At 48.3% G+C, this 26602-nt stretch overlaps 10 protein-coding genes across 10 annotated transcripts; 7 read left to right on the top strand and 3 right to left on the bottom strand.

Annotated features, from left to right (window-relative positions):
- Nucleotides 1-252: 252 nt before the first annotated feature.
- HD556DRAFT_980167 (CHAT domain-containing protein) lies at nt 253-2108 on the top strand. Its single transcript, XM_041312188.1, has one exon. It carries the CDS (start codon nt 276-278, stop codon nt 1740-1742), a length of 1467 nt encoding a protein of 488 aa, XP_041154680.1. The 5' UTR covers nt 253-275; the 3' UTR covers nt 1743-2108.
- A 2249-nt stretch (nt 2109-4357) lies between these two features.
- On the bottom strand, nt 4358-7791 carry HD556DRAFT_1521435 (CHAT domain-containing protein; the record flags this gene model as incomplete). The annotated part of the gene is made up of 4 exons (XM_041309171.1): nt 7369-7791; nt 6834-7158; nt 5967-6809; nt 4358-5708 (listed from the first exon to the last, which is right to left on the bottom strand). Exons 1-4 carry the CDS (start codon nt 7445-7447, stop codon nt 4358-4360), a joined length of 2598 nt encoding a protein of 865 aa, XP_041154681.1. The 5' UTR covers nt 7448-7791.
- Nucleotides 7792-7909: 118 nt separating this feature from the next.
- HD556DRAFT_1246910 (uncharacterized protein) lies at nt 7910-8926 on the top strand (the record flags this gene model as incomplete). The annotated part of the gene is made up of 5 exons (XM_041298649.1): nt 7910-8195; nt 8226-8314; nt 8382-8532; nt 8589-8647; nt 8699-8926. Coding segments are annotated over 5 exons (813 nt in total), but the record flags the coding sequence as incomplete, so codon positions are not given.
- Nucleotides 8927-8985: 59 nt separating this feature from the next.
- HD556DRAFT_980306 (uncharacterized protein) lies at nt 8986-10080 on the top strand. The gene has a single exon (XM_041312189.1). The coding sequence runs from the start codon at nt 9267-9269 to the stop codon at nt 9963-9965; it is 699 nt and encodes a 232-aa protein (XP_041154683.1). The 5' UTR covers nt 8986-9266; the 3' UTR covers nt 9966-10080.
- Nucleotides 10081-11742: 1662 nt separating this feature from the next.
- On the bottom strand, nt 11743-13572 carry HD556DRAFT_1409571 (uncharacterized protein). Its single transcript, XM_041304119.1, has 5 exons — nt 13441-13572; nt 13209-13388; nt 12942-13157; nt 12575-12890; nt 11743-12523 (listed from the first exon to the last, which is right to left on the bottom strand). Exons 2-5 carry the CDS (start codon nt 13254-13256, stop codon nt 12093-12095), a joined length of 1011 nt encoding a protein of 336 aa, XP_041154684.1. The 5' UTR covers nt 13257-13388; nt 13441-13572; the 3' UTR covers nt 11743-12092.
- An 805-nt stretch (nt 13573-14377) lies between these two features.
- HD556DRAFT_1208879 (uncharacterized protein) lies at nt 14378-14683 on the bottom strand (the record flags this gene model as incomplete). Its single annotated transcript, XM_041296525.1, has 1 exon — nt 14378-14683. A coding segment is annotated over one exon (306 nt), but the record flags the coding sequence as incomplete, so codon positions are not given.
- A 591-nt stretch (nt 14684-15274) lies between these two features.
- HD556DRAFT_1409574 (uncharacterized protein) lies at nt 15275-16465 on the top strand. The gene is made up of 3 exons (XM_041304120.1): nt 15275-15702; nt 15751-15876; nt 15931-16465. The coding sequence occupies exons 1-3, from the start codon at nt 15394-15396 to the stop codon at nt 16279-16281; spliced, it is 786 nt and encodes a 261-aa protein (XP_041154686.1). The 5' UTR covers nt 15275-15393; the 3' UTR covers nt 16282-16465.
- Nucleotides 16466-19528: 3063 nt separating this feature from the next.
- On the top strand, nt 19529-20372 carry HD556DRAFT_1246915 (uncharacterized protein; the record flags this gene model as incomplete). Its single annotated transcript, XM_041298651.1, has 5 exons — nt 19529-19888; nt 19940-20023; nt 20074-20103; nt 20155-20274; nt 20325-20372. 5 exons carry the CDS (start codon nt 19529-19531, stop codon nt 20370-20372), a joined length of 642 nt encoding a protein of 213 aa, XP_041154687.1.
- Nucleotides 20373-22175: 1803 nt separating this feature from the next.
- HD556DRAFT_1312794 (uncharacterized protein) lies at nt 22176-22591 on the top strand (the record flags this gene model as incomplete). The annotated part of the gene is made up of 3 exons (XM_041300715.1): nt 22176-22268; nt 22316-22450; nt 22505-22591. 3 exons carry the CDS (start codon nt 22176-22178, stop codon nt 22589-22591), a joined length of 315 nt encoding a protein of 104 aa, XP_041154688.1.
- Nucleotides 22592-23150: 559 nt separating this feature from the next.
- On the top strand, nt 23151-25718 carry HD556DRAFT_1530530 (uncharacterized protein; the record flags this gene model as incomplete). The annotated part of the gene is made up of 5 exons (XM_041309456.1): nt 23151-23201; nt 23248-23379; nt 23968-24193; nt 24511-25635; nt 25687-25718. 4 exons carry the CDS (start codon nt 23151-23153, stop codon nt 25380-25382), a joined length of 1281 nt encoding a protein of 426 aa, XP_041154689.1. The 3' UTR covers nt 25383-25635; nt 25687-25718.
- Nucleotides 25719-26602: the final 884 nt, after the last annotated feature.

Raw genomic sequence — 26602 nt, forward strand, 5'->3', positions numbered from 1 at the left:
CGAGCTCGGACCTTAAACGACGTCAGCAACACGTCACGGCATTTGCCGTTATGCCGGCGGCACCTAGTGCCGGTATGAGCCTGTGGGTCCTACAGCGCTATGTAAAAGTCCCTCGCTATTGGAGGGATATTGCAGGAGGCGCTGATTGACTGTATTTGCCTCGTGTTACAGGTGCGAACCCTATTTATTATCACCTGTAACTACAGCCGTTATGTGGGAGTCACAGGTGGTGAATCACCTATGTCAGGCTATCTAATGCTATCCCGACAGCAAGAATGATGATTCAGCATTGCAACTTAAATAAGGACATATCACGATATGAGGTTTTCAGTGGTGCCCATGCAGCCTCTCGCACACATCTTTTCGCTGCCAAGTCATGGGCAGCCTCCGCCTACGTCCTCAATCACCCGTCTGTATTGCTTGCTCATCAGGTTGCGCTCAAATTCTTAGACCAGCGAGTTGCTCTCCTGTCGTCTTCTTCTCATCACTTCGACGTCATCAGGGAGGCTGTTTCTTCCCTCGCCACAGATGCTTTTTCGTGCAGTGTTCGTCGTGGTGCGCTGACGACTGCCGTGGAGCTGGTGGAGCAAGGTCGTGCAGTATTCTGGACTCAGTTGGCACGCTTCAACACACCGCTCGATGAACTTTCTGGTTCAGGTGACATCGGCACGGCCTTGGCAGAAGAGTTCAAACGGTTGAGCTTTTGCCTTCGTAACGCGTTAGATCAGTCGACTAGAGACCAGTCTCCACAAATCCGTCAACTGACCATGCAATGGGATGATGTCATCACACGCATCCGCATGCTCCCTGACTTTTCACGCTTTCTTCTGCCTCCACTGTTTTCTGACCTTCAAAAGGCAGCTGAAGATGGTCCAGTCATCGTCGTTAATGCAAGTCAATATGGCTGCGATGCATTGATCGTCCGTCACGCGGAAGATCCTATTCATGTTCCACTTGACATCACACAAGCTGAAGTGTCCGAATTCTCCTCCGACTTCCACACACTCACAGAGCAGTTTGGTTCTTCTGATAATCAACTCAAGCTTGTCGGCATGCTTCGCAAGCTTTGGAATAATGTTGTTGGCCCCGTTGTCCAAGCTCTCAGGGAGTCAAATGTTTGCCCTGGTTCGCGTATATGGTGGTGTCCCACTGCGGATTTCACGCTGCTTCCCCTCCATGCAGCAGGACCATACGAGCCGAAGAAGAAAAATTTGTCTGACATCTACATCTCATCTTACACCCCCACTTTGATGACTCTCATTCGTGCGAGACGGCAGGTTTCTCGAGATGTGTCCTCGCAACATTTTGTTGCTATCGGTCAAGGCAACCCGGTGAACGGCAGTGAGCTCAAATGCGTCGCTCCCGAGCTAGCCGCCGTCGCTCAGCATGTTGCTCCCATCGTCTCCTTCACATCCCTCGAGGATGCCAACGCGACAGTCGAGAATGCACTCAATGCACTCGATCATAATCAGTGGCTTCATCTTGCCTGCCATGGAATGCCGAATCGGAAACAACCGTTTGAGTCTTCTTTCGCCATGCGCGACGGGCCTTTAATGATCAAGGACATTATCCGATCCCACTGGCAGGACCCGCAGTTCGCATTTTTATCGGCCTGCCACACTACCGTTGGCGATGAGAAGAGTCCCGATGAGTCAATCCATCTCGCTGCAGCTATACAATTCTGCGGATTTCGCAGTGTGATCGGTTCCATGTGGTCTGTTGACGACGAGGTTGCACGCTAGGTCGTGTCCGCTTTTTACGGCAACTTCATTGATGATTCAAAAAGATTGGACTGCACACGGGCTGCAGTAGCGCTACACAAGTCCGTGAAATCGTTGCGCAAGAAGATTCCGTTAGAGCAGCAGATTGTATTTGTTCACATAGGTGTGTAGTTAGACTCGATTCGCTATATATTATTCCATTTGCTTTATCTCTAGTTGTTTTCGCTCGCTGTGTTGCTTACTTATTTCTGCGTGATACGTATACTTTGTTGTACTGTACTGTACTAGTGTCACATCGCATCCCGTTGAATAAATGTGATTTACTCCTGCATCGTCACAGTTCTAAATCGTTAAGCGCAGCTGTAGCATATGATTCAGCGAGTGGTGTTACCCGTGAACTACCCTGCATGCAGCCCCCATGGCGTATGTATCTGCTTATTCATTCGGCACTGATCGTAACTCATAGACGCCATCACGCTGTATCATGGTAAATCCTCTGGGATAAGATTGAATATCAGTATTATAAAGAAAACTGTACAAGAATACGAGCAAGATCGACTATAATCATATACATAGCTCAGGCATGTATACAGCAGAGCACTGAACAAAGGCCTGAGTGAAAGAATATAACTTCAAGCACGAGAGTACTCACAAACTAAGCCTCACGGGTTGTTCTCCAACGTTTTAGTAATCACCGGTGGGTTACGAATGACAAAAGCTATAGGCCTAGGACGTTCCAGCCACGTCGTAACAAAAGTCGCGTCTCCGTCCCTTTGGACCGGCTATCGTCGGTATCCATGATTGTTCAAAGTCGAAGTATCGATGTCCCCAAAGTTATAGATATACCCAGCACTAAGATAGCATTAACTAATGACTCGAGGTAGGTCAACTGTAGCTCACCAAGCCAAAGTTAATGACGAACGAAACCTTGAGGACGGTGACAATGTCCAAGTCAGACAAAGCTGATGGACTTTCCGACTAATAGGAGGAAAGGGTCAGAGAGAACGGTGGACATGGTGGAGTCGTCAAATAACGTGGGTGTCATAGCAAGGAACAGTGTTCGTATTTGAATGATCTTTGACAGAATTACTCAGTGGGGCCGGTTGAGCGATATTAATAAGAAAACATACCATTGAGTGATCTTCGACGACATGCTTGTCCTTCAAAGCTTCAAGACCAAGTTCTCAATTGGTGAGAAACCCATATCGGTTATCGGACCGAATCGGGTGGCTGTGCTTGTTTTGAGCAATACTCTCAGCTCTGCCAGTGAGACTCGTGTGTTCCTTTGGTGGACCACTTTTGCTGAAGACTGACCGGTACTGACCGTCTACTTATATTTAGCACTTCTCCTATTAATCGAGGCCATCAGGAAACTTTAAACATCATGAGGTGAGCTGCTCGATTATGGTGATCTGAGCCATTCGGTGAGTAACCTGCTTCTCATTTATACACATCTACTAACATGTCGAAAGATTATCCTTCCCACCTGTGCGTGGTGTCCACCCTTGCGACCATCAGGACGACGCACTGTCTGAGCTAGTCTCTCTTTTGCTGACAAAATCCAGCTCTAGTCCCTCGTAGACTGCAAGATCGCTCAAGACACAGATGCAGGCCACGCACGATTTGCCAAATACGTGACGAGCAAAACGGAATCCTCCATTCGACGCTCAACATCCATATGATTGCCCGTGTGAGTTGATGGAAATAGCTGAGATACACTCAGCTAATGAACACCCTCCGCAGCACAGTCGGTATCACAGCTCCTAAGGTCGCTGGTTCCTTACCATATCACGCACGACCCATCTTCCTCAGTGCTCACATTGAATGTCAAAGCAATGAGTCGCTTCTTCATCTGTCTGGAATCGGCCCTTGGTCAATCAGGCCTCCTCTGCGCAGATGTGAACATTTGTACGCGAAGCCGCCGTCTTTTCAAGCGGCCATGACGAAAATTTTGTTTATTTTGTTTTCTAGTGTCACAAGAAAATGGGTGAACAGCTCCTAGATGTGAATCTGCAACGCCATCTGCAGAAGTTCTCTTGTGCTGCCGAGATGGGCACCGAACTGCGTTCGTTCAAGTAGTCCGATGAGCGCGTTGTTGCTGTTCTAGTGAGCAATTATATACTTATTAGAAGCTTGATACCAAGCGGATGACCAGGACTGATGGTTAGACTCATGACTAGTCGATGGTGCTAAAAGTGAGATGCGGTCAGATTCAGTAGAGTGAGACCTCCTCTTCACACTGTGGCTACTACTTCCCCAACGGTCGCTGAGTATCTTCCTTGTTTCTCTGGTTTTTATTTTTCCGTCTGCTGTTCTCTCTTCTACCGCTAAGGGTGTCACGCCTTCCTTTTTTAAGTCATGATCATTCACCGGGCCAGGAGACTGCAGGGCTTGTTATCTTCTACGTTTCCACTTTTGATCCATGTACCATCCCGGGCTTACCACGCACTGAACATGCTGCAGACGCGATTGATGTATGAGTAGATCTAATTCAGCCAACAGTAGTATGCGATATACAAAAACAAAGCTAGTGATGATCCAAAAACAATGCAGTTACATAAACGATGGAATGGGACAGCGAGGAGATGAAAGTAACAGACAAGATTACTGAATGAAATGCGGGAATAGGTATGAAGCTAGATACCTATGTGAACAAATACAATTTGTTGTTCTAATGGAATGTTGATCTTGCGTAACGATTTCACGGCCTTGTGCAACGCTATTGCAGCCCGCGTGCAGTTCAAGCTCCCTGAACCATCAACCAGGTGGCCATAAAAAGCAGACACAAACTGGCGCGCAACATCATCATCGACAGACCACATCGAACCTATGACACTGCGAAATCCGCAGAATTGCATAGCCGCAGCAATATGAATCGACTCGTCGGGACTCTTCTCATCGCCCACAGTAGTGTGGCAAGCCGATAAGAATGCAAACTCTCGATTCTGCCAGTCTGATCGGATGATATCCTTGATCATCAATGGCCCGTCGCGCATGGCGAAGGAAGACTGGAATGGTTGTGTCCGGTGCGGCATCCCATGGCAAGCGAGATGGAGCCACTGATAATGATTGAGTGCATTGAGTGCACCCTCGACTGTTGCGTTGCCCTCCTCGAAGAGCGTGAAGGACACGATGGGCGCAACGTGCTGAGCGACGACGGCTAGTTCAGGAGCAACACATTCGAGCTCCTTCCCTTTGACCGGGTTGCCTTGACCGATGGCAACAAAATGTTGCGAGGACGCATCTCGAGAAACCTGCTGTCTCGCACGAATGAGAGTCGCCAAAGTGGGGGTGTAAGAGGAGATGTAGATGTCAGACAAATTATTTTTCTTCTTCTCGTATGGTCCTGCTGCATGGAGAGGAAGCAGCGTGAATTCAGCAGTGGGACACCACCAGATACGCGAACCGGGGCAAACATTTGACTCCCTAAGAGCTTGGACCACCGGGTCAACGATATCATTCCAAAGCTTGCGAAGGATGCTGACAAGCTTGAGTTGACAATCAGAAGACCCAAACTGTTCTGCGAGTAACTGGAACTCGGAGGAGAACTCGGACACTTCGGCTTGTGTAATGTCAAGCGGAACATGAACAGGATCTTCCACTCTATGGATAATCAAGGCATCGCAGCTGTGCTGACTAGCATTGAGGATGATCACTGGACCATCTTCAGCTGCCTTCTGGAGGTCAGAAAATAGTGGAGGCAGGAGAAAACGTGAAAAGTCGGGGAGCATGCGAATGCGTGAGACAACTTCATCCCATTGCATGGTCAGTTGCCAGATTTGCGGAGAGTGGGTTTCGGCAGACTGATCGAATGCGCTGCGAAAACGAAAACTCAGCCGTTTGAACTCTTCTGCCAGGGCCGCGCCGGTGTCACCTGAAACAGAAAGTTCATCGAGTGGTGTGCTGAAGCGTGCCAACTGGTTCCAGAATACTGCACGACCTTGCTCCACCAGCTCCACCGCAGTCGTCAGCGCACCATGACGAACACTGCACGAAAAAGCATCCGTGGCGAGGGAAGAAACAGCTTCCCTGATGACGTCGAAGTGATGAGAAGAAGACGACAGGAGAGCAACTCGCTGGTCTAATAATTTGAGCGCAACCTGATAAGCAAGCAACACAGACGGGTGATTAAGGACATGGGCGAAGGCTGCCCATGACTTGGCAGCGAAAAGATGTGTGCGAGATGCTGCATGGGATAGGTGGGAGAGTTAAGAGTACAAGCTAAATGCTTCATCATAGTCAGACTGAACGCCCCGTTGCCGGAATCTGTGTTGAAGGCTGAGTGCAAGATTGCTCAGAGACGAGGATCGATCTGAATGACCGGGGGAATAGAGGAGTAATGCAGCCCGCTTGAGCTCGATGGCCTCATCAAGGTCATACATCATGTTTCGCTGCAAGAATCTGTCTCGAAGGCTGGTAGCAAGATTGTTCAGAGACATGGGTCGACCTGGATTGCCAGCAGGATGGAGGAGTAATGCAGCCCGATGAAGCTCGATGGCCTCATCAAGGTCAGACATGATCCTATGCTGCCGAAATCTGTCTTGAAGGCTGGTAGCAAGATTATTAAGAGACATGGATCGATTTGAATGTCCGTGGGGGCGGAGGAGTAGTGCAGCCCGATTATGTTCAATTGCCTCATCGAGGTCAGATGGGACATTCCGCTGCGTGAATCTTTCTCCAAGGCTGAGGGAAAGATTGTTGAGAGACGAGGATCGTTCAGGATGGCCGGGTGGACGGAGGAGTAGTGCAGCCCGATTATGCTCGATAGCCTCATCAAGGTCGGATGGGATGCCCCGCTGCCGGAATCTTTCTTCAAGGCTCAAGGCAAGATTGAGAAGAAACATGGATCGATCAGGATGACCGGGCGGGCAAAGTAATGGTGCAGCCCTACTGAGCTCAATGGCCTCATCGAGGTCAGATGGGACGCCCCGCTGTTCGAATCTATCTCGAAGGCCGAGGGAAAGATTGGTGAGAGAATCAAAACGAGCAGGATGATTTGGTGGACGGATGAGTAGTGCAACTCGATCGCACTCGATGGCCTCATCAAGGTCAGATGGGACGCCTCGCTGCTTGAATTTTTCTTGGAGGCTAAGGGCGAGATTGTTAAGAGACATGCATCGATCAGGATGACTGGGTGGACAGAGTGGTAGTGTAGCCCGACTGAGGTTAATGGCCTCATCAAGGTCAGATAGGACGCCCCGATGCCGGAACCTGTCTCGAAGGCCGTCTGCAATGTTGTTAAGAGGTCGGATTCGATCAGAATGATCAGGTGGGCAGAGCAGTAGTGCAGCCCGATTGTTTTCAATGGCTTCATCAAGGTCAGACGGAACACCTCGCTGCTCGAAACTGCGATGAAGGCCGGCAGCAATATTGTTGAGAAGCACGAGCCGATTAGAATCAATGAGGGGTAGAAGATGCAAGTGACAGGATAACTTAGCTCTATGGCTTCATCACACGCGTCACAGCCCCTGAATTACATCTATTTCGTCACACCGATTTTGTGGCGGACGTTCTGACAAAGCTCGGCCACGACAATACCCCCTCTGTGACAGACTTGCCCGTCCATTTGCTGCACGTTCCATCTTAATTATCACAATACTCGCAGACACATCTGTGCAGACTTCTGAACACACACACACACACACACCATGTCGGCCGCTACTGTTGAACCGAGTCGTATGATGCGTGTAGTAGCTCGGGAGGCCAAAATGGAAGCGGTGTGCCATTCTCAATATTACCGTGACGCCAATATGAGTGGCTGAATATTGTTTCAGGCAAACAAGGAGATAAAGCGGGAGCACGAGGAGTTGAAGCAGGAATTCAGGGAGTTCAGGGAGGAGTTCAAGGAGTTCAGGGAGTTCAAGGAGGAGTTCAAGAAGCTCAAGGAGGAGGTTAATGAAATGAACGCATATTACTATAGGATCTCGGTTCAACCTTTGCTGTAGAACTGTGACAACATCCTGAAAATCGAACGGCGGACCCTAGTCAACGACTTCCATTTTCTACATGTATACGTGTAGAGCAATATTGCAAACATGAGTGAATGGATGATTCTTTGATATCGTAGCCGAGTAGAATGCAGTTTCGCTCCTCCTAAATAATATGGCGAGAATTTTTGGTTGGGAATACATGACCATTGATGCCTGTAAATCCAGAGCAACATTAGCAGTTCACACAAATGTTGTTGCATTAGTGAATATGTCATACACCGTATATGCTTGCAGTTCGACAACCAACAACATTATTTGCCTCCACCACGCTCTTCGTCACCGCAGTCATTGCCAACGGGGGAATGTTGGGTACGGGTACATAGGAATCGCTACTGGGGCCCCAGGGATCGTCATGACCAGGACGCTGACGAACTTGAACGAGCAATCGCCAGAAGACGTTGGGTGTACCAAAGACATCTTTATGCAAAGGTATGTCACGGTGCTTCTTGCATTTACACATGCGTCTCATCTCGCCCAGCACCCGGTATCATCTGACATCCTTACCTCAGTCCAGCCAAGTTTGCAACATCTCCAGATATGACATGTCAGCCAACTATCTTTCTCCGTCCTGAACTGCGCGTCTGGCAAAATCTTGATGTTGAGGTACGCGTTATTGTATTCGCTTATGTGCTACTCTGCGCCTTACTCGCATCGCTGACATATGTTCTAGTTCCTCACGACGTCTATCATTTCTCTCATGAATTCAATAGACATACGAGCTGAATCTGCTGTCAAACTTCTCTCCGAGTTCCTAGACCTAGATACTTTTTATATCGAGGGTCGGAGGCACCCAAACGCCGAACTGTTGCACATGGTCAGTAGTTTCTTTTCGTCCATATATAACCCTGTTCTGTCTTTCTCATAGACTTTCCCCTAGAAATATACTGTTATATGCGGAGTGGCCGCGATTTATCGATTTATGACAATTTGGTGCAGGTGTCACACTTTCTCTGAACAAACTCGGGGATCCGTGCTGAATTTGGGCAGTATGATACCTCCCCAGATCCTCCGCCCCATAAGCGGGAAAGAGCGAATCGGTGGTGTTATAATTCCCGTTCTCGATCCCGGTCGCCTCATCACCGGTTCCGATCTCGATCTCCGTTATCTCGACCTCCTTCCCCAACCCTGCGGACAGAGCACAGAAGAACTCCTCCCACGACCTACCTCCATAGACCATCTTTCCCAAGATCGCAGGAACCATCGACGAACTCATAGCGTGGTCAGCGAGCGTCGAGATATACCTGATACATCGAATGACCGACAAAGTCACCTTGACAACACTTAGGAGCAGTTAACGAATTCTACGCAGGCAAAAGGAAAAGAACCAGAAGGTCATAGCACACCTCTTCGGGGCAAGAGTGAATATCCCTCGAGTAGCACGCTGCCACGCATTTCAGGAGAACTTGTGCCGAACGCTGTTATCAAATCCAAAGACTCGAGACAGCAAATTACATACCCCCAGAAATCGGAAGTTCAATACGCCTGTAGAGTCCGGTCTTAGACCCTCCCTTGTTCCCCCGCACCTGCTTGTGTTCTAGTAGATGTTGCTGATAGGATGGACGTCAATCCAGAGCCTGTAGCTCCTACGTCGCGTAAACCCCCAAGCACGCCCGGTCGTCCCCCTCGAAACCGCACTTTACTAGCATCACTCCATGCTTATCTCTCCCGACCCACTCCATCGAGAAACAAGCATCACGCTGGCGCAATTGCATGGAAAAACGATGTCCCTCCTCAGTATTTACCTCATCCACTAGGACACCGAGATGCCCGTGATGAGAGTGGTAGTGGTGATGGTACGCCTGTCCTCCTTTCGCAGTTGTCGAGCCTTCCACTGGCAGCCAATGCGCCATCTGCTTCGTTGTCTTTCCATCGTTCTCTCGAGCGGCGCTCAGATGTTTTGATCCCTCTCAGGGAAGAACATGCATCGGAGGTAGGACATCAATGCAAAAGAATCTGGAGCTTGCTTGACGATTCTATCGCTAAATGCACCGATGAAGGGAACATGTTAGCTGGAGAGGAAACCATCACTTGTCCGTGCAGTACGCCGGGCGGAGGTACAGATGAATACAGAAACGAAGGTAAAGCAGAACAGCGCACCAATCCATCGCCGTGCCTCGTCATCAACCCTGGAAGCGTCGACGCGCATCCCGCCCCTTCTTCAGGACTACCCCCAAACCTAAACCCTATTTCATCGCCGCACAACTCCGAGGTTTGCGGAATTATTTGTGGGCTAACCTGGAGCTTAATGAACTAGTGTCCGCTCCTCGTTTACTTAGCCATGTAGTACTTCCAGCACGAAGAGTCAATATACCCTTCAATACGCTTTTGTGCCGCCAGATCACCCGTTCTTTACATTCTCGCATGAAATATCATCCTACAGTCGAGAGAACCCAATCCATCCTCATGTCGTTGCTTGTCACCACTACGCCAACTTTACTTTCGAGATCGTGAAGTTCCGAGAGGCCATAATTGACAAACTGACACTAGTCAGGCTCGTCGAGGTTTCCACCCATATCACCGATCGTACACACGAAAGGAACTGTCCAGCTGGACTGTGGCACACTGCGTCTGTCATACTTTCTAGGTCTTGTGGCAGAATCAATGTCACTAGTCTCATTCCCACTTTGCACTCTCGCGAAAGGAACAACTAACTGAAGGCCGTCTGGGATTCTTAGCCTCCTAGTCATTTTACTGAGCTCCAACTTCAAGAGAGGCTTAACCATCGTCGCTGAATCGGTACTGCCAGTTCCCTCGTGAAACGGGGGCGGAGTACCAGCCGGGTTAGCCTGTGAGTGTCCTAATTTCTACAGTTGTATTTCTCACTCACGATCATGTTCAGCACCATTCGGAAGCAAGGCTGATCAGCTCAACGAGTACGGTGCGACCTGTGGAAGACTTCAGCCGTGCAACACTAAGTTCCTGTGTGGCATCATGCTCTCATGGATCGAGTCTTTGACTACGTCATATCTTCCGCAGCCATCCAAAATCTCGTAGACTAGGCTAACTTTTTTTTTTGCATCAGATTAAGTCCGTTGAGGTCATTGACCCTATGTTGGACGTGTTTCGTCATGTGCATCTTTCTGTTTATGGACGAGGCAGGTGTGTATGCTGGCGCTGTGTATGAGACTGACACGTACTAATAGGTTAACTTGTAAGCCCAAAGAATGTCACAATTATGTGGTGTCCTCGACCATCCGAGTCCGGTTTGCAGAGTCAATAGTCTTAGCTGGTACTAAGCTAATCCAGCTTCGTCTGGTTCAGGAAGAGTCGGAGGAACGACCTTATTGTGGGCTGGTCTGAGCGTTAGCTCGGGGAGGGATGCAAGCAGGTGGAGCCGCTGGGAGGACAGGAGACATGCTTACGAATTCGGTCGTGCGCTGACGCTTGTGCGGCGCAATGCCGCAAATCAAAATAAGCATCTTTATACATTCTAATTTCTAACAATCACGATAACACTGGAATGCAACGCAATAACAGTTCGAAAAGCTAAATAAGAGGGAGTGGCAGGTGGGAGAAGGGAACGAGAAGGATAACAAGCGAGAGAGTTTGAAGGATGCCTAGCTCGATGTCGCAGGCCTGGTAGGTCGAAAAACGAATGAAAGGAAGATTACGCTAACGCTCAGTAGGGCTCCGTGAAAAACTACCCACAGAGTTAACGACGAGTTTTTAACTCACCCCCACCCTCAAGGGGTTTTTGACACGAGTTAAAAACTAGTTTTTGACCAGTTTTTGACAGACTCAAAAAATGCATTTTTTCAGGTCATTTTGACATTTTTTCGCTACGGTAATGCAAATGCCCACTGTACAGGCCCTCCCGGAGGCGTTGGAACTGTGCTATCCTGTAGTTGAGGTGTCCTGCTTGCCCCTTCCACCGGCTTCTCTGATAGTAAGTCCAACAATCGAGGAGCATCAAGATGAGCATCCTCGCTACCCACAAGTACTCTCGTATCACAAGACCAGTACATTGGATCACGCTCAATCTCCGGGTCCTCGCTCTCCTCCAACCAATTGTCCTCTGAGTCTGAATTAGAGTCCTGCGGCTCCGGGTTAGCCTCTGCTTGCGACTCGGAGTTGTCGTGTTTCCTTTTCTGACCGTTGCTATCGAGATCGACATTGAAAAGAGTACTTTCCAGGTCACGAAACTTAACTGTTGGTTTTGAGGGAGGCCTTTTGGTCTACGGGACAGGACAGTGAGAAGGCAGAGGAAGAAAAGATGGGACAGCACGAACACGTTCAGGATCCATCAAAGCCCACTGCCGAACTTGAACCTGACTGACAATGGTAGAACTTTTGAGGGAGCTGCGTAATGCGGAGTTCAACCAATTCATCGTTGACGCTGTACGCTCGTCCGCCATCGAATTGACAGTGACATCGAAAATCTTCACTGCGAAGTGCTGCGAATGCGAGTTGTGAGTAAGCAAGACAGACACCAGTCAGATACTAGATTGCACAGTACCGCGAGAACATCTGCATTGTCATGGTCTAAGAAATCGCGCCAATACTTCACCACATTTGCCTTGTCTGTAAACGTGCGGTTGAATGGCCAGGCTCCCTTGGCATAAGCAACAATTTGTTCGTTCAGTTTTGCGAGAGCAAGGCCAGCATCAAGGCCATGTATAGGGCTGTCATCCTTGGACTCGTACTCAAATCGAAGTTGTGAAACGAGGAATTTGCCAATCCGTAAAAGTGTTTGGTTCGTGTTAGCATTGACAGACGTGGATGCCACAAGACCTGAAATGGTGTCACGGTGGATCGTAATAGGTACGATGGAGAGAGGGTTGATATGTTTGAGGATGTCAGCATTCCTATTGGCTGTCGGAGTGTCACAAGTTGCACGAAACATGAATTTTCCTCGAAACTCACCAGGAACGAGGAAAAATGCAGTAACAAATATATCCGATGGAGCCTCGTTGATAGTTTGGTTGAAGCGATAATTACAAAGACGGCGAATCTTCTCAAGGACGGCAACAGGTAGCTTCACAGTATTTTTCTTGCTGACTTCTTCAAATGCGGCCTGGACTGCTAGCCAAAACTCGTATACATCGGCGGCATTTGCAAACGACGACTCCATGCACTTGATTGCCTTGGCAGGGGGGCCTATAACGGCAAGGAGCTGTGAGAGCAAGAGCTGGAAAGACAAAGTTTCTGCTGTGTCAGGCATGAATGATTCATTGACGTCCTAATAAAGTATCAGTGAGTGTTAGTGATATCACACAAGTCAATATCGTACTGGGATTGTTACAGTTCCATTCCCACATAAGTCTCGAATGGCAGGCAGGCAACGCTGCACTGATGCACCCGAGAAGTACATGGTCCCGAAACGAGTTTTCCCAATGGACACCAAACCACGAGTCACCTTGAATGTTTTGCGTGCACTTCGTAGGTGTGAATTTGCGTGCGTTGATTTTTTGAAGAATTTGATAACACGGCGAGTTGTCTTGATAGCCTACATTCATGTTTGTGTGAGTTCAGAACAAATAACTGGATACATAATTACAGGCTGGAAGAAGGGGATCGTGCAAATGTCCTTCACAAGCAAGTTCATCCGGTGACATGGATCCGGTGTGTTCAGAATCCAAGGATATTTCTTTTGAATTTTCTTACGAGCGACACGCGTGTTTCCTGTGTCATCAGAGCAAATTCCGGAGAAGCGTTTGGACCCGATCAGAATAATCACCTGCACGTGTTTAGCTTGGAAATTGATTGTTCCCAGAAAGATTTCAACCTACACCATCCAAAACACCAAATAGGTGGTCTGCAGTATGTGATACTTCCGAAGCCTCGTTCCCCTCGAAAAAGTAGACACGACGGTCGGGAGTGATGACGTGGATCGTGTAGACGGACTCAGGTAAGCGAGTCGTTTGGCCATCAAAAGTTATGCTGAGGTTTATGCAGGTGCGTAAATGTTTGAGCTGTTTCGTACGAACAAGTGCAGCCTCCGCCGGAATTTGATATTCTTCCAACTTCGATGCTGATACTGGGACATAGGATGGTACAGCATGCAGCCACATGGACTTCCACTCTGGCAGGTCAACCTTACTCGGGGGAAGGCCCCCAACACAGAACAACTGCACAACATCAGCATGGAGCTGTGCTGTTAATGCCTCGAGTCGAGCCTTTTTTGCGAGTGGGGCAACAGATGGCTGGGATTTCGCTGTCACCGTGACGCCAGGGGATAAATGTTGAGCTTTCGGCGAGGTCGCAGTGGCACTGTTGAGTACTGCAGATTTTGCCGACGGAGCATCCATTGCTAACCCTCCATCAAGCCTTTCCTTCAGCTTGCGTGGAAGGTGCTCGCAGGTTGCTGCGTGTACAAGGATCCGTCTCTTGACCCAGTTCTTGGACTTCCACACAGTGGTGCAGCCAGTATTTGTTCCCGCGCAGCGAAACATGTGTGTCTTGGACGGGTCATCCTTCTTGTAACATCGGATTGCGAGCGAGATGAGTTTTGTATCAATTGGACGGCCACCTGGGCCTTGTGCAACTGGCTCAGGCAAGTCTTCATAGTCGCCGGCATCAATATCGAGTGCCTCGGAGTCACCTTTGGCATTTTCGGTGTTGGTAGTAGAACTCGGAACCTCATGATGTGTCAGTGAATATTATATTATATATGTATTTCCTCACTGATTGCTTTGCACACTCGTAGTGATAAATGGTGGTCCGCCACAGATCATGAACCCATTTTCGAAGCAGCACGGAATCGGGAAACTCGTTGAGGGCAGCCGTTAGGACATCAATGACTGCAACAAGACCTGGCCCACGCTCTTGAAACTCGAACGGACATGGTGCCGACTCATCCTTCCGGCCTCTGGGTGCAAATGTGACCTCGAGCACATTATTCAGTGCGGCTTCGGTACTGCCATAGAGTTCGACCCTCTCCGGATCTGGAGCATAGTGCTCAAAATTATATTTGGAGTTTCCGAGGGGGATACTATGTGGAAGTTGTGCGAGTGCCTTTCGGAGGTGGCTCAACTGTGCGTTGTTGCGCCCAATGTCCTCGAAGAAGCTCATCAAGGTAAATTTTTGTTGCAATCATTGAGCCGATTCAGCCGAACGCTCAATTGGACGGTAGTTGACAGATCGTCGGTCATATCTTAACGATTTTTCGGTGATTTCGGATGTTCGGATGGAGAATTCGATAGGCTATGTTCCCGAGATATATACATATATATTTTAGTTTTTGACACCCCAATATCAACCCCGAGTTTTCGACTCGTTAAAAACATGTTAAAAACCTGTCAAAAACTCCAACGTCAAAAACTTGGTAGTTTTTCACGGAGCCCTAACGCTCAGCGCGCGCGCGGAACTGCGGTGCCGAGAAACTCGTATATACCGGAAATTTGGAAAGGACCGTCCGTCCCGTCCGTACTGTTCGCATCGTCCTGGCCCAATTTGGCCGTTTCGGAATGCGAATGCTGTCATTTTGGATGCTTCCGGAATTTATATGAACAGCACCACCAGGCAGCACAACGCCCTGCGCGCTCCTGCACGCTGCTCGTCGTTTATCGTGTTCGTATAAATCAACTAGCAATCCCCTCTACCCAGAGCTAACTTCTACTTTAGATGGAGGTGGTTCTGGTGCATTCAAGTTGTGCTTTCTCAAGGGATGTCCTTCACTCTATGAATTCCTTCGCGCGCTGCCCAGGCAGCCAGCATCTGTCATAAGGCATCCTGGTAGTACTATGCCCCGCCCTCAGGAATATAAAAGGGCTCTTTTTCCCTGTGTCAACATCAAGCCGCCGCCTTTCGCATCTCTCTCATTGTCGGCTTTCTCCTCTGCCCTGCTGCTGTTCCCATTCCGTCTTTTTATCTTGCCGCTCTGTGTTACGGGTGTCTCTATATTCATTCGAGCCCTACCACTTTGCGGTACGGTCACTGTGATGCCCTCTGTGACAGACTTGCCCGTGCACATTACACACCTACACACCATGCCGGTCACCACTGTTCAAATAATAGACGATATCAGGGAGCGCGTGATCGCTCAGGAAGCGGTGTGTTATCAATCTTACGCCAGTATGAGTAGCTGAATATTGTTTCAGGCAAACACGGTCTTAAAACAAGAGAACAGAGACCTCAGGCGGGAACTCAAGGACTTCAAGGAGGAGTTTAAAGTGTTCCAGGAGCACCAAGAGCAGTTCACGGAGCTCAAGAAGCAGGTTGATGAAGTGAGTGCATATTACTATAGGATCTCAGTTCAAATATTGATAACTTTGCTGTAGAACCGCAACAACTTTTTGAAGTTGGAGAGGAGGACGCTGGTCAATGCGGCCCGCGACAAGTTAGAGCGATGGTTCACCTTAGATCAACTGGACCCATCCTCCTACAAAGGGACAACACGACTTGATGCTGCTGCAAAGTTTGTCTTGAATCACCTCCCACCAGCCGACCAATCAAAATTGTCGTTGGAAGCCATCAAGACCATCATAGACTCATCGGAGCATAGCTTCCGCCGCCTGGGAAACGAAATAGCGCACACAAAAGTGACAGAAACAGCCGTCAAAGATGAGGTCTTAACACACAGGCAGCGTGGACGTACAATATCCGCCTATGAGTACCTTACTCCTGTATAGATTAGTAGAGAAACCCCATTAATATTGGGCTCCCAGTTGCAACATTAATATTGATCGGTGAATATGTTATACATCATATCATATACACCACGCCTAGGGGAATCTCGTGTACGAGTTGCCCGACGGGCACATAGCAATCGCTATTGGAGCCGCAGGGATCGACATGACTCGGACGCTGACGAACTTGAACGAACAATCTCCAGAAGACATTATGTGTACCAAAGCCATCTTTATGCAAAGGTATGTGCTTCTTCTTGCATTTACACACATATCATCTCGCCCAGCATGTCGCGTCTAACTCATTCACCCGATATCGTCCTTACTCCAGTCCAGCCCAGTTTGCGGCATCTCCAGAGATGACATGTCGACAGTCGAGCCACCATCTTTCTCCATCATGAACTGCGCGTTTGGCAAAATCTTGATGTTGAGGTACGTGTCGCACCGTGGTTCTATGCTGACGGGTTCTGCGGGTATGAGTACAGTGTAGGATAGTTGTACCCTTGAGCATACCGCGACCCTTTACCGCGGGTTTGCGGTGTTTGGCGGGTGAATCAGGAACTTTGACAAGTTCTAAACACCGTGCTATGATTCTTTGTACCACCTCTCTGAGAGCTTGCAAAGGATCGCTATACTTACTTTGTCATGTCTTTTTTCGGCCCGTGAATCATTCCTAACAATTTATCAAGTTGACACTTTGTTACAGAGAAGCTCGGGTCACTACCAAGTCGTCTCTCCATTTAAGAAGCTCCCACACCATTGTATCGGATGACACTAGACTTTCTCTCTGCCCCAGGTATGCCACCCTTTAATCTTTTTTCAACCAATCAGACTCGTTTGTGTGATACTCTGCCCTTACTCGCACTGCAAACATGGTGTGCTCCAGTTCCTCACGTTTATTATTTCTCTTGTGAAATCAATAGACATAGTACGAGCTGAATCTGCCATCAAACTTCTCTCCGAGTTCCTAGACTTAGATACTCCTTATATCGAGGGCCAGAGGCACCCAAACACCGAACATTTTGCACATGGTCAGTAGGTCGCCTCATCACCGGTTATGATCTCGATCTCCGTTATCTCATCCTCCTTCCCCAATCCTGCGTGACGGCGTCCCGAGCACAGAAGACCTCTTACAACCTACCTCCAAGAAAGCTCTTAGACTATCTCTCCCAAGATCGCAGGAACCATCGACGAACTCACAGCGCGGTCAGCGAGCATCGAGATATACCTGATACCTCGAATGACCGACAGAGGAGCAGTAAACGAATTCTACAAAGGCAAAAGGAAAAGAACCAGAAGGTTATAGCACACCTATTCGGGGCAAGCGTGAACATCCCTCGAGTAGCACGCTGCCACGCATTTCAAATTCTCAGGAGAACTTGTGCCGAACGCTGTTATCGAATCAAAAGAGACAGCAAAATCATACACCCCCAGAAATCGGAAGTTCAATACGCCTGTAGAGTCCGGTCTGAGATCCTCCCTTGTTTCCCCGCGCCTGCTTGTGTTCCAGTAGATGTTGCTGATAGGATGGATGCCAATCCAGAGCCTGTAGCTCCTACGTCGAGTAAACCCCCAAGCACGCCCTGTCGTCCCCTTCGAAACCACACTTTACTAGCATCAGTCCAGGCTCATCTCTCCCGACCCACTCCATCGAGAAACAAGCATCACGCTGGCGCAAAAATGATGTCCCTCCTCAGTATTTATCTCATCCATTTAGGACACCGAGATGCCCGTGATGGGAGCGGTAGTGGTGATGCTACGCCTGTCCTTTTTTCGCAGTTGTCGAGCCTTCCTTTGCAATGTGCAGCCTGCTTCGTTGTTTTCTCATCCTTCTCTTGAGCGGCGCTCAGATGTATTGATCCCTCTCGGGGAAGAACGTACGTCGGAGGTAGGACATCAACGCGAAAGAATCCGGAGTTTGCTTGACGATTCTATCGCTAAATGCACCGATGAAGGGAACATGTTAGCTGGAGAGGAAAACATCACTTGTCCGTGCAGTACGCCGGGCGGAGGTACAGATGAATACAGAAACGAAGGTAAAGCAGAACAGCGCACCAATCCATCGCCGTGCCTCGTCATTAACCCTGGAAGCGTCGACGCGCATCCCGCCCCTTCATCAGGATTACCCTCAAACCTAAACCCTATTTCATCGCCACACAACTCTACTCACGTCGATATCCTTTTGGATGTGGCGAGCATATCCGGCATGGCAATCAGGCATATGAATATAGGAACACAATAACCGCACTATCAGCATGCACTTCCAGACATGCGGGCAGTGTTGTTGCAGAGACTTGAAGAGGAGCAGCGGTTGGCTCAGAGAGATGTTACAACCTCGATCTCAGACTCTGCATCGTTAATTGTAAATCCCCCGTTGACACGTCCTCCAGGTGGTGGCTGATCAGCTCAACAAGTACGGTGCGACCTGTGGAAGACTGAGTCAGCCGGGCAACACTAAGTTCCTGTGTGACATCATGCTCTCATGGACTGTGAGTCTGACTACGTCCTGTAATGCCATATCTTCCGCAGCCATCCAAAATCTCGTAGACTAGGCTAACTTGTAAGCCCAAAGAGTGTCACGGTTATGTGGTGTCCTTGAACGTCCGAGTCCGGTTTGCAGAGTCGATAGCCTTAGCTGGTATGGTATGCTGATTTGGACTCTTGCGTATGAGAGATGGGATGTAAGCATAATTTCTTCGAATTCATTATGGCTGCTTTGCGTTTACCAAGTGACGTTGCCTTGTGATGAAAATTTGAAATCAACATGCATCCCACAGATTACATAATGTACTTTCTTCTTAACTCGAATGATACTACTTACGTCAAAGCCCGTGGCAAGGGGCCGTGCGGCATGCCAGTGGTGTCTAACTTAGCAAATTCTGGTTTCAACGTGCTAATCCACCTTGCAAGATACTGAGAGATACGATGTCGCATGACCTCAGGTAAGATTCCAAGGCTTCTGTCGCAATTCTCAGGTCTAATGGAGTCGTTTATTAGTCCTCCTCCATACCAGCAATATGCTTCAACCACACCACAAGAATTCCCTCTTGGCCATACTCACTCCACTGCGCAAGGACATACATATAATGGTCATTCGCAGAACTATGGTTGTCACGGGCATCACGGACATGGTTATGGCCGCCAGCCCTCGATCGCGGTACCAACGCGCCCCGTTCCTCAGATTGTGTACGCTTTCATCTCTTTCGACAGTAGTCATTGATGGAGGTGATTAGCATTTATTCCAGGCACGATGTCTATAGCACAAAAGTATAGGCAGTTGTTGATACTCATCTTTAGGTACAATGAAACCAATTATCTTCTTTCGAGAGGAAGACGTCGACAAAACCATGGCTTAGAATGTTGCTTCTTCATAACCATTGGAGCTATACTCATTTTGGGGGTGTTTTATATCGTTCAATTTTTCTCGTCTACGCCCATCGATGAGATTGTTTGGACCAATCTTGAATCTCATTCCTGCACCAGTTATGCAACAAGGGAGTACTTAGCAGAAATCAACCTCTCGCCTTGGAACCGCCAGTGGACGAAACTTTGCATGAGTACTCCAGTGGTTGTCCATGGACAGCCTCACTTGCCCTCCAGATGCGAATATGTTGGTTGATGTTTCTCGTTAGTCCTAATAAAATCGTTTGACTTGGTATAGCGCTCAGGCACGGTGATTGGGCATTTCGCTATCAAATATGACGAACCAGACTGTGTCACCTACTGGAGTACATTTAAGAATAGGGTAAGCTAAAAGTCTCACATCTCACTCTAACTTACCGCTCTGCCCCATAGGGATGTACCGCTAAAGGCTCGAAGAAGAGGGTGAGAAGCAGATAGACTGTTCTCTGGGACTTGATTTGATCATTATTTTAGCGCATCGAGCAACATCTCATGAATGTACCGGCTCATGCAGACTATAAGGAATTCTGTGCGACAACGCCTGCTCGTTTCTTAGACCAAGAATTCTCTGGTGCGGACTCATGCGTGAAAAGCGTACGTGCATTTGAGCCATCGCTCCTAAATTTTATCTGACATACCTCTAGATCTGGGGTGTCTATGGGCAGTGGTTCATTGACGACCCTAGTTGTTGAAGCGAGTGGAGCATGGTTTCTCATACCTATTGATGACCACTTTTAGTTCCATTTTTTCCTGGCATTCGTGTTCTATTTACTGATGAAAATCGTATTCTATGTACCTACCCCTGCGGCACGTTGTACGTTTCGAACGGAGTGACCAAACGGCATCTGCGACCGTGCCAGGGCAAGTTATCCAGGACTTTTAGTATTGTCTGCAGCACTCAGTACGCGACCTTACCTGCTGTCACTCTGTGGAGCAACTCAGCCATTGCTGCGGCAGCCGTAGGAGCAAGCTACAATCAGAACCGAACAAATGAACAAATACATACCCCACGGAGGCAGCAAGGATAGTTCATGTGTAACACCGCTCACTGAATCAAATACTACGGCTGCGCTCAACGACTTAAGCTGTGACGATGCAGGAGTGAATCAGATTCATTCAATGCGACGCGGTGTGTGGCACTAGTACAGAACAGAATAACTGAGTATCATGCAGATATCATTAAATGAGTAAGCAACAGGAGAGCGAGGCAATGAAAACTTGAAACACGACACATGGAATAATATGGTGAATCTTCTAACTACACACCTATGTGGACAAGTACAATCTGCTGTTCTGATGGAATCTTCTTGCGCAACGATTTCACGGACTTGTGCAGTGCGTGCGTGCAGTCCAATGTTTTCGAATCATCAATGAAGTTACGGTAAAAAGCAGACACGACCTGGCGTGCAACCTCGTCGTCAACAGACCACATGGAACCAATCACACTGTGAAATCGGGATTCTTCTCGTCGCCCGCGGTAGTATGGTAGGCCGATAAAAATGCAAACTGTGGGTTCTGCCAGTTGGATCGGATGATGTCCCAGATCATCAATGGGCCGTCGGCGGTCGCGCATGGCCAAAGAAGACTCGAATGGCTGTGTCGATTCGGCATTCCGTGCCAGGCGAGATGGAGCCACTGATTATGATTGAGTACATCGAGTGCACCATCGACTGTTGCGTTGAGAAGATTACACTAACGCTCAGCTGGAAGTGTGGTGCCGAGAAACTCTGACGGGCTACGTCTCAGCACGTGTACGGACGCAATAAATCTCCGACAAAGTTCGAACCCAGCCAATACCCCTGTGACAGACTTCACATTCCATCTTAACTACCACGATACTCGCAGACACATCTGCGCAGACTTCTGAACACACACTATGATACCATGCCGGCCACTACTGTTCAAATAATAGATGAAATCAAGGAGCATGTAATAGCTCATGAGGCCAAAATGGAAGCGGTGTGTTCTCAGTATCACGCCAATATGAGTAGCTGAATATTGTTTCAGGCAAACAAGGACCTCGAGAGGGAGAACAAGAAGCTGAAGCAGGAGCTCGAGGAGCTCAAGGAGGAGGTTAATGAAGTGAGTGCATATTGCTATAGGATCTCAGTTCAAATATTGACAACTTTGCTGTAGCACCGCAAAAACTCGAACGGAGGCCCCTATTTAACGAGGCCTACGAGAAGTTACGCCGATGGTTCACCCCAGATAAACTGGACCCATCCTCCCACCAAGAGGCAACACGACAGCGGTTGATTGATGCTGCAAATTTTGTCTTGAATCACCTTCCATTAATTAATAGACCAGTCAAAACTGTCGCTCTGCTGAGAAACTCCAACGGGCCACGTCTCGGCACCTGTACAATTCATGGTAGACGTAATTAATCTCCGACAAAGTTCGGACTCAGACAATTAAATACCCCTCTCTTGCCCGTCCATTTCCTGCACATTCCATCTTAATTATCACGACACTTGCAGACACATCACACATACACCATGCCGGTCACTACTCTTCAATTAGATCATATAATACGTGAATTGGGCCTTGTCAAGGAGCGCATAACAGCTTGGGATTCCAAAATTGAAGCGGTGTGTCTCAACATTATGCCAATATGAGTAGCTAAATATTGTTTCAGGCGAACAGAGAGCTGGATGAGAACAAGGTGGTCAAACAGGAAGTCAACATTCTCAGGGAAGAGAACAAGGTACTCAAACAGGATGTCGACGTTCTCCAGAAGAAGAACAATAAGCTCGAGGAGGATGTTAAGACAGTGAGTGCATATTACTATAGGATCTCGGTTCAAATATTGACAATTTTGCTGTAGAACCGCACCAACATCTTGAAACTCGATCGCCGCACGCTGGTTAACGAGGCCCGCGACAAATTAAGGGACGAATTCTCATTCACGTAAGATCAGCTCAACCCATTCAAATACCCAGGGGAACCAGGCGAGAAGTTGAAAGCAGCCGCAAATTTTGTCCCCAGTCACCTCCCACGGACCGAGCAACCAAAACTGTCATTGAACGCCGTCAAGACCATTCTCAACAAATTCGCACACACCGACGTGACCATCGCGGCCCTGGAAGACCAGAATTTACAAGACAGCCAGCGTAATCCTTTGGTCATGATTTGGAAGTGATGTATGCTATTGACTCAGACGTACGAATACCTACTGGCACCAAGTCCCCGACTGCTATGATTGCTCTAGTAGTACATCTATACAGAAGATGTACTACTAGAGCAATCACGCAAGTGTCCATTGTGCTATCAGTTGATCAGTGAATATGTCATACTAATCATACACGCGTCACAGTTCGACTACCAAAAACAATATTTGCCCCAACCACGCTCCTCGTCACCACAGTTATTGCCAACAGTGGCCCAATCTTGTGTACAAGTTGCCCGACGGGCACATAGAAATCGCTACTGGGCTGCAGGGATTGTCATGCCTCGGACGCTGACGAACTTGAATGAGCAATCGCCAGAAGACGTTAGGTGTACCAAGCCATCTTTATGCAAAGGTATGTGCTTTTTCTTGCATTTACACACACGTCTCATCTCGCCCAGCATGCCGCGTCTAACTCATTCGCCCAGTATCGTCCCAGTCCAGCCCAGTTTGCTGCATCTCCAGAGATGATATGTCGAGGCACCATCTTTCTCCGTCATGAACTGCGCGTTTGGCAAAATCTTGATGTTGAGGTACGTGTCGCACCGCGTTTCTATGCTGACGGGTTTGGCGGGTACGAGTACAATGTAGGACAGTCGTACCCTTGAGTATATACTACTGCGACCCTTTACCGCGGGTTGGCGGTGTTTGGCGGGTGAATCAGGAACTTTGACAGCCGTGCTATGATTCTTCGTACTACCTCTCTGAGAGCTTGAGGAACGCCATACTTACTTTTGTCATGTCTTTTTTCGGCCCGTGAATCATTCTTAATAATTTATCAAGTTGACACTTTGTTACAGAGAAGTTCGGGTCACTACCGAGTCGTCTCTCCTCCCACAACATGATACTAAACTTTCTCTCCGCCCCAGGTATGCCACCCTTTAATCCTCTTTCGATCAATCAGACTCGCTTGTGTGCTACTCTGCGCCTTACTTGTACCGCAAACATAGTATGCTCTAGTTCCTCACGTTTATTATTTCTCTTGTGACATAGTACGAGCTGAATCTGCCGTCAAACTTCTCTCCGAGTTCCTAGACTTAGATATATCAAGGGCCAGAGGCACCCAAACACCGAACATTTACACATGGTCAGTAGATTTGGGCAGTATGATACCTCCCCAGATCCTCCACCCCATAAGCGGGAAAAAGAGAGCCGGTGGTTTTATGATTCCCATTCTCGATCCCGGTCGCCTCATCACCGGTTCCGATTTCGATCTCCGTTATCTCGACTTCCTTCCCCAATCCTGCATGACGGCGTCCCGAGCACAGAAGAACTCCTACAACCTACCTCCAAGAAAGCTCTCTAGACCATCTCTCCCAAGATCGCAGGAACCATACTCACAGCGTGGTCAGCGATCGTCGAGATATACCTGATACCTCGAATGACCGAGAGAGTCACCTTGAAAACACTCAGGAGCAGTCAACGAATTCTACAAAGGCAAAAGGAAAAGAACCAGAAGGTCGTAGCACACCTCTTCGGGCCAAGAGTGAATATCCCTCGAGTAGCACGCTGCCACGCATTTCAGGAGAACTTGTGCCGAACGCTGTTATCGAATCCAAACAGACAGCAGAATCACATACCCCGGAAATCGGAAGTTCAATACGCCTGTAGAGCCCAGTCTTAGACCCTCCCTTGTTCCCCCGCGCCTGCTCATGTTCCAGTAGATGTTGCTGATAGAATGGATGTCAATCCAGAGCCTGTAGCTCCTACGTTGCGTAAACCCCCAAGCACACCCGGTCGTCCCCCTCAAAACCGTGCATCAGTCCAGGCTCATCTCTCCCAACCCACTCCATCGAGCAACAAGCATCACGCTGGCGCAACTGCACGGAAGAACGATGTTGCTCCTGAATTTTTACCTCATCCATCAGGACACCAAGATGCCCGTGATGATAGCGGTAGTGGTGATGGTACGCCTGTCCTTCTTTCGCAGTTGTCGAACCTTCCTGCCAACGCGCCGCCTGCTTCGTTGTCTTTTCATCCTTCTCTCAAGCGGCGCTCAGATGTGTTGATGCCTCTCGGGGAAGAACGTACGTCGGATATAGGACATCAACGCGAAAGAATTTGGAGCTTGCTTGCCGATTCTATCGCTACATGCACCGATGAAGGGAACATGTTAGCTGGAGAGGAAACTATCGCTTGTCCGTGCGGTACGCTGGGCGGAGGTACAGATAAATACAGAAACGAAAGTAAAGCAGAACAGCCCACCAATACATCGCCGTGCCTCGTCATCAACCCTGGAAGCGTCGACGCGCATCCCGCCCCTTCATCAGGACTACCCCTAAACCTAAACCCTATTTCATCGCCGCACAACTCTAATGAATATAGGAACAGAATAACCGCACCATCAACATGCACTTCCACAGACATGCGGGCAGTGTTGTTGCAGAGACTTGAAGAGGAGCAGCGATTGGCTCAGAGATATGTTACAACCCCGATCTCACACTCTGCGTCGTTAATTGTAGATCCCCCGTTGACACGTTCTCTGGGTAGTGGGCTGATCAGCTCAACAAGTACAACGCGACCTGTGGAAGACTGAGTCAGCCGGGCAACACTGAGTTCCTGCATCATGCTCTTATGGACTGCGAGTCTGACTACGTCCTGTAATCTTCCACAGCCATCCAAAATCTCGTAGACTAGGCTAACTTGTAAGCCCAAAGAGTGTCACAGTTATGTGGTGTCCTTGAACGTCCGAGTCCGGTTTGCAGAGTCGATAGCCTTAGCTGGTATGGTATGCTGATTTGGACTCTTGCGTGTGAGAGATCCGGGATGTAAGCATAATTTCTTCGAATACTGCTTTGCATTTATCAGGTCTTGATACAAACTCTGAAGTGATTCCAGAAACGTTGCCTTGTGATGAAAATTTGAAATCAACATGCGAAACGCATAGATTACATAATATACCTTCTGCATGATATGTCAAAGCCCGTGGCAACATCACTGAAAATCAAGACGCGCTATAAACCATTATATCCCCCTTATAATGGTCATAATATGCGCAATCAGATGAAATATGGCAAGTGGTTTGATAATGTCTTATATACCTTTAAACACCTAGCCTCCCTGGCCAATTTAAATAATCATGATATGTATTTGTCGGACCACCAAGTATGGCATGTAAGCGAAGAAATTCTAATCTTTTTTGTACAATACACTACTTTATCACTACGCAACAGGGAGTCAGACGTTAAGCAACCGCCACAGAAATATGCAGAAGGTGATTACCTAGCTATTATTGGACATCATATATGGCTTTAAACACGTAGCCATCGTGGCCGATCTACACAATGATTACATGCGTGTGCCGGGACTCTTAAGTATGGTGTGTAAGCAGATGAATCGTAAGGAATGCATCGCAGTACAATACCTGTATAACGAGTGACAAGAAGTCAAACATCAAGAAGTAGTGATTAGTATGTTGAAGAGGCTCATTTGACTAGTAATTAGATTTGCAACGAGGAGGACATAAGCTGTATACTATTTTCACTAACTTACATTGTAGGCAGGCGCTTGCAGTATTGGCATGAGCAGACGCAGTATATCATTCTAAAGTTATAAGATATTGATGTGACTTTCATTGCAGAATGAGGTACTTTGAGACAGAATTGTCGATATGGTGTGGGCAGCTCACATGTATAAGATAGGTGGACGTGTCTCTGATCACTCGTAACGCTATCCTTGACGCAAGCACACCAAATGTTCAATACTGTAACATCATATACAACTCGCTACCTGAAGTCGGATAAGTGTCATATTCGT

This window comes from Suillus plorans (assembly GCF_016647745.1).
Source record: "Suillus plorans strain S12 chromosome Unknown HD556scaffold_80, whole genome shotgun sequence".
In the NCBI taxonomy this organism is placed as follows: domain Eukaryota; kingdom Fungi; phylum Basidiomycota; class Agaricomycetes; order Boletales; family Suillaceae; genus Suillus; species Suillus plorans.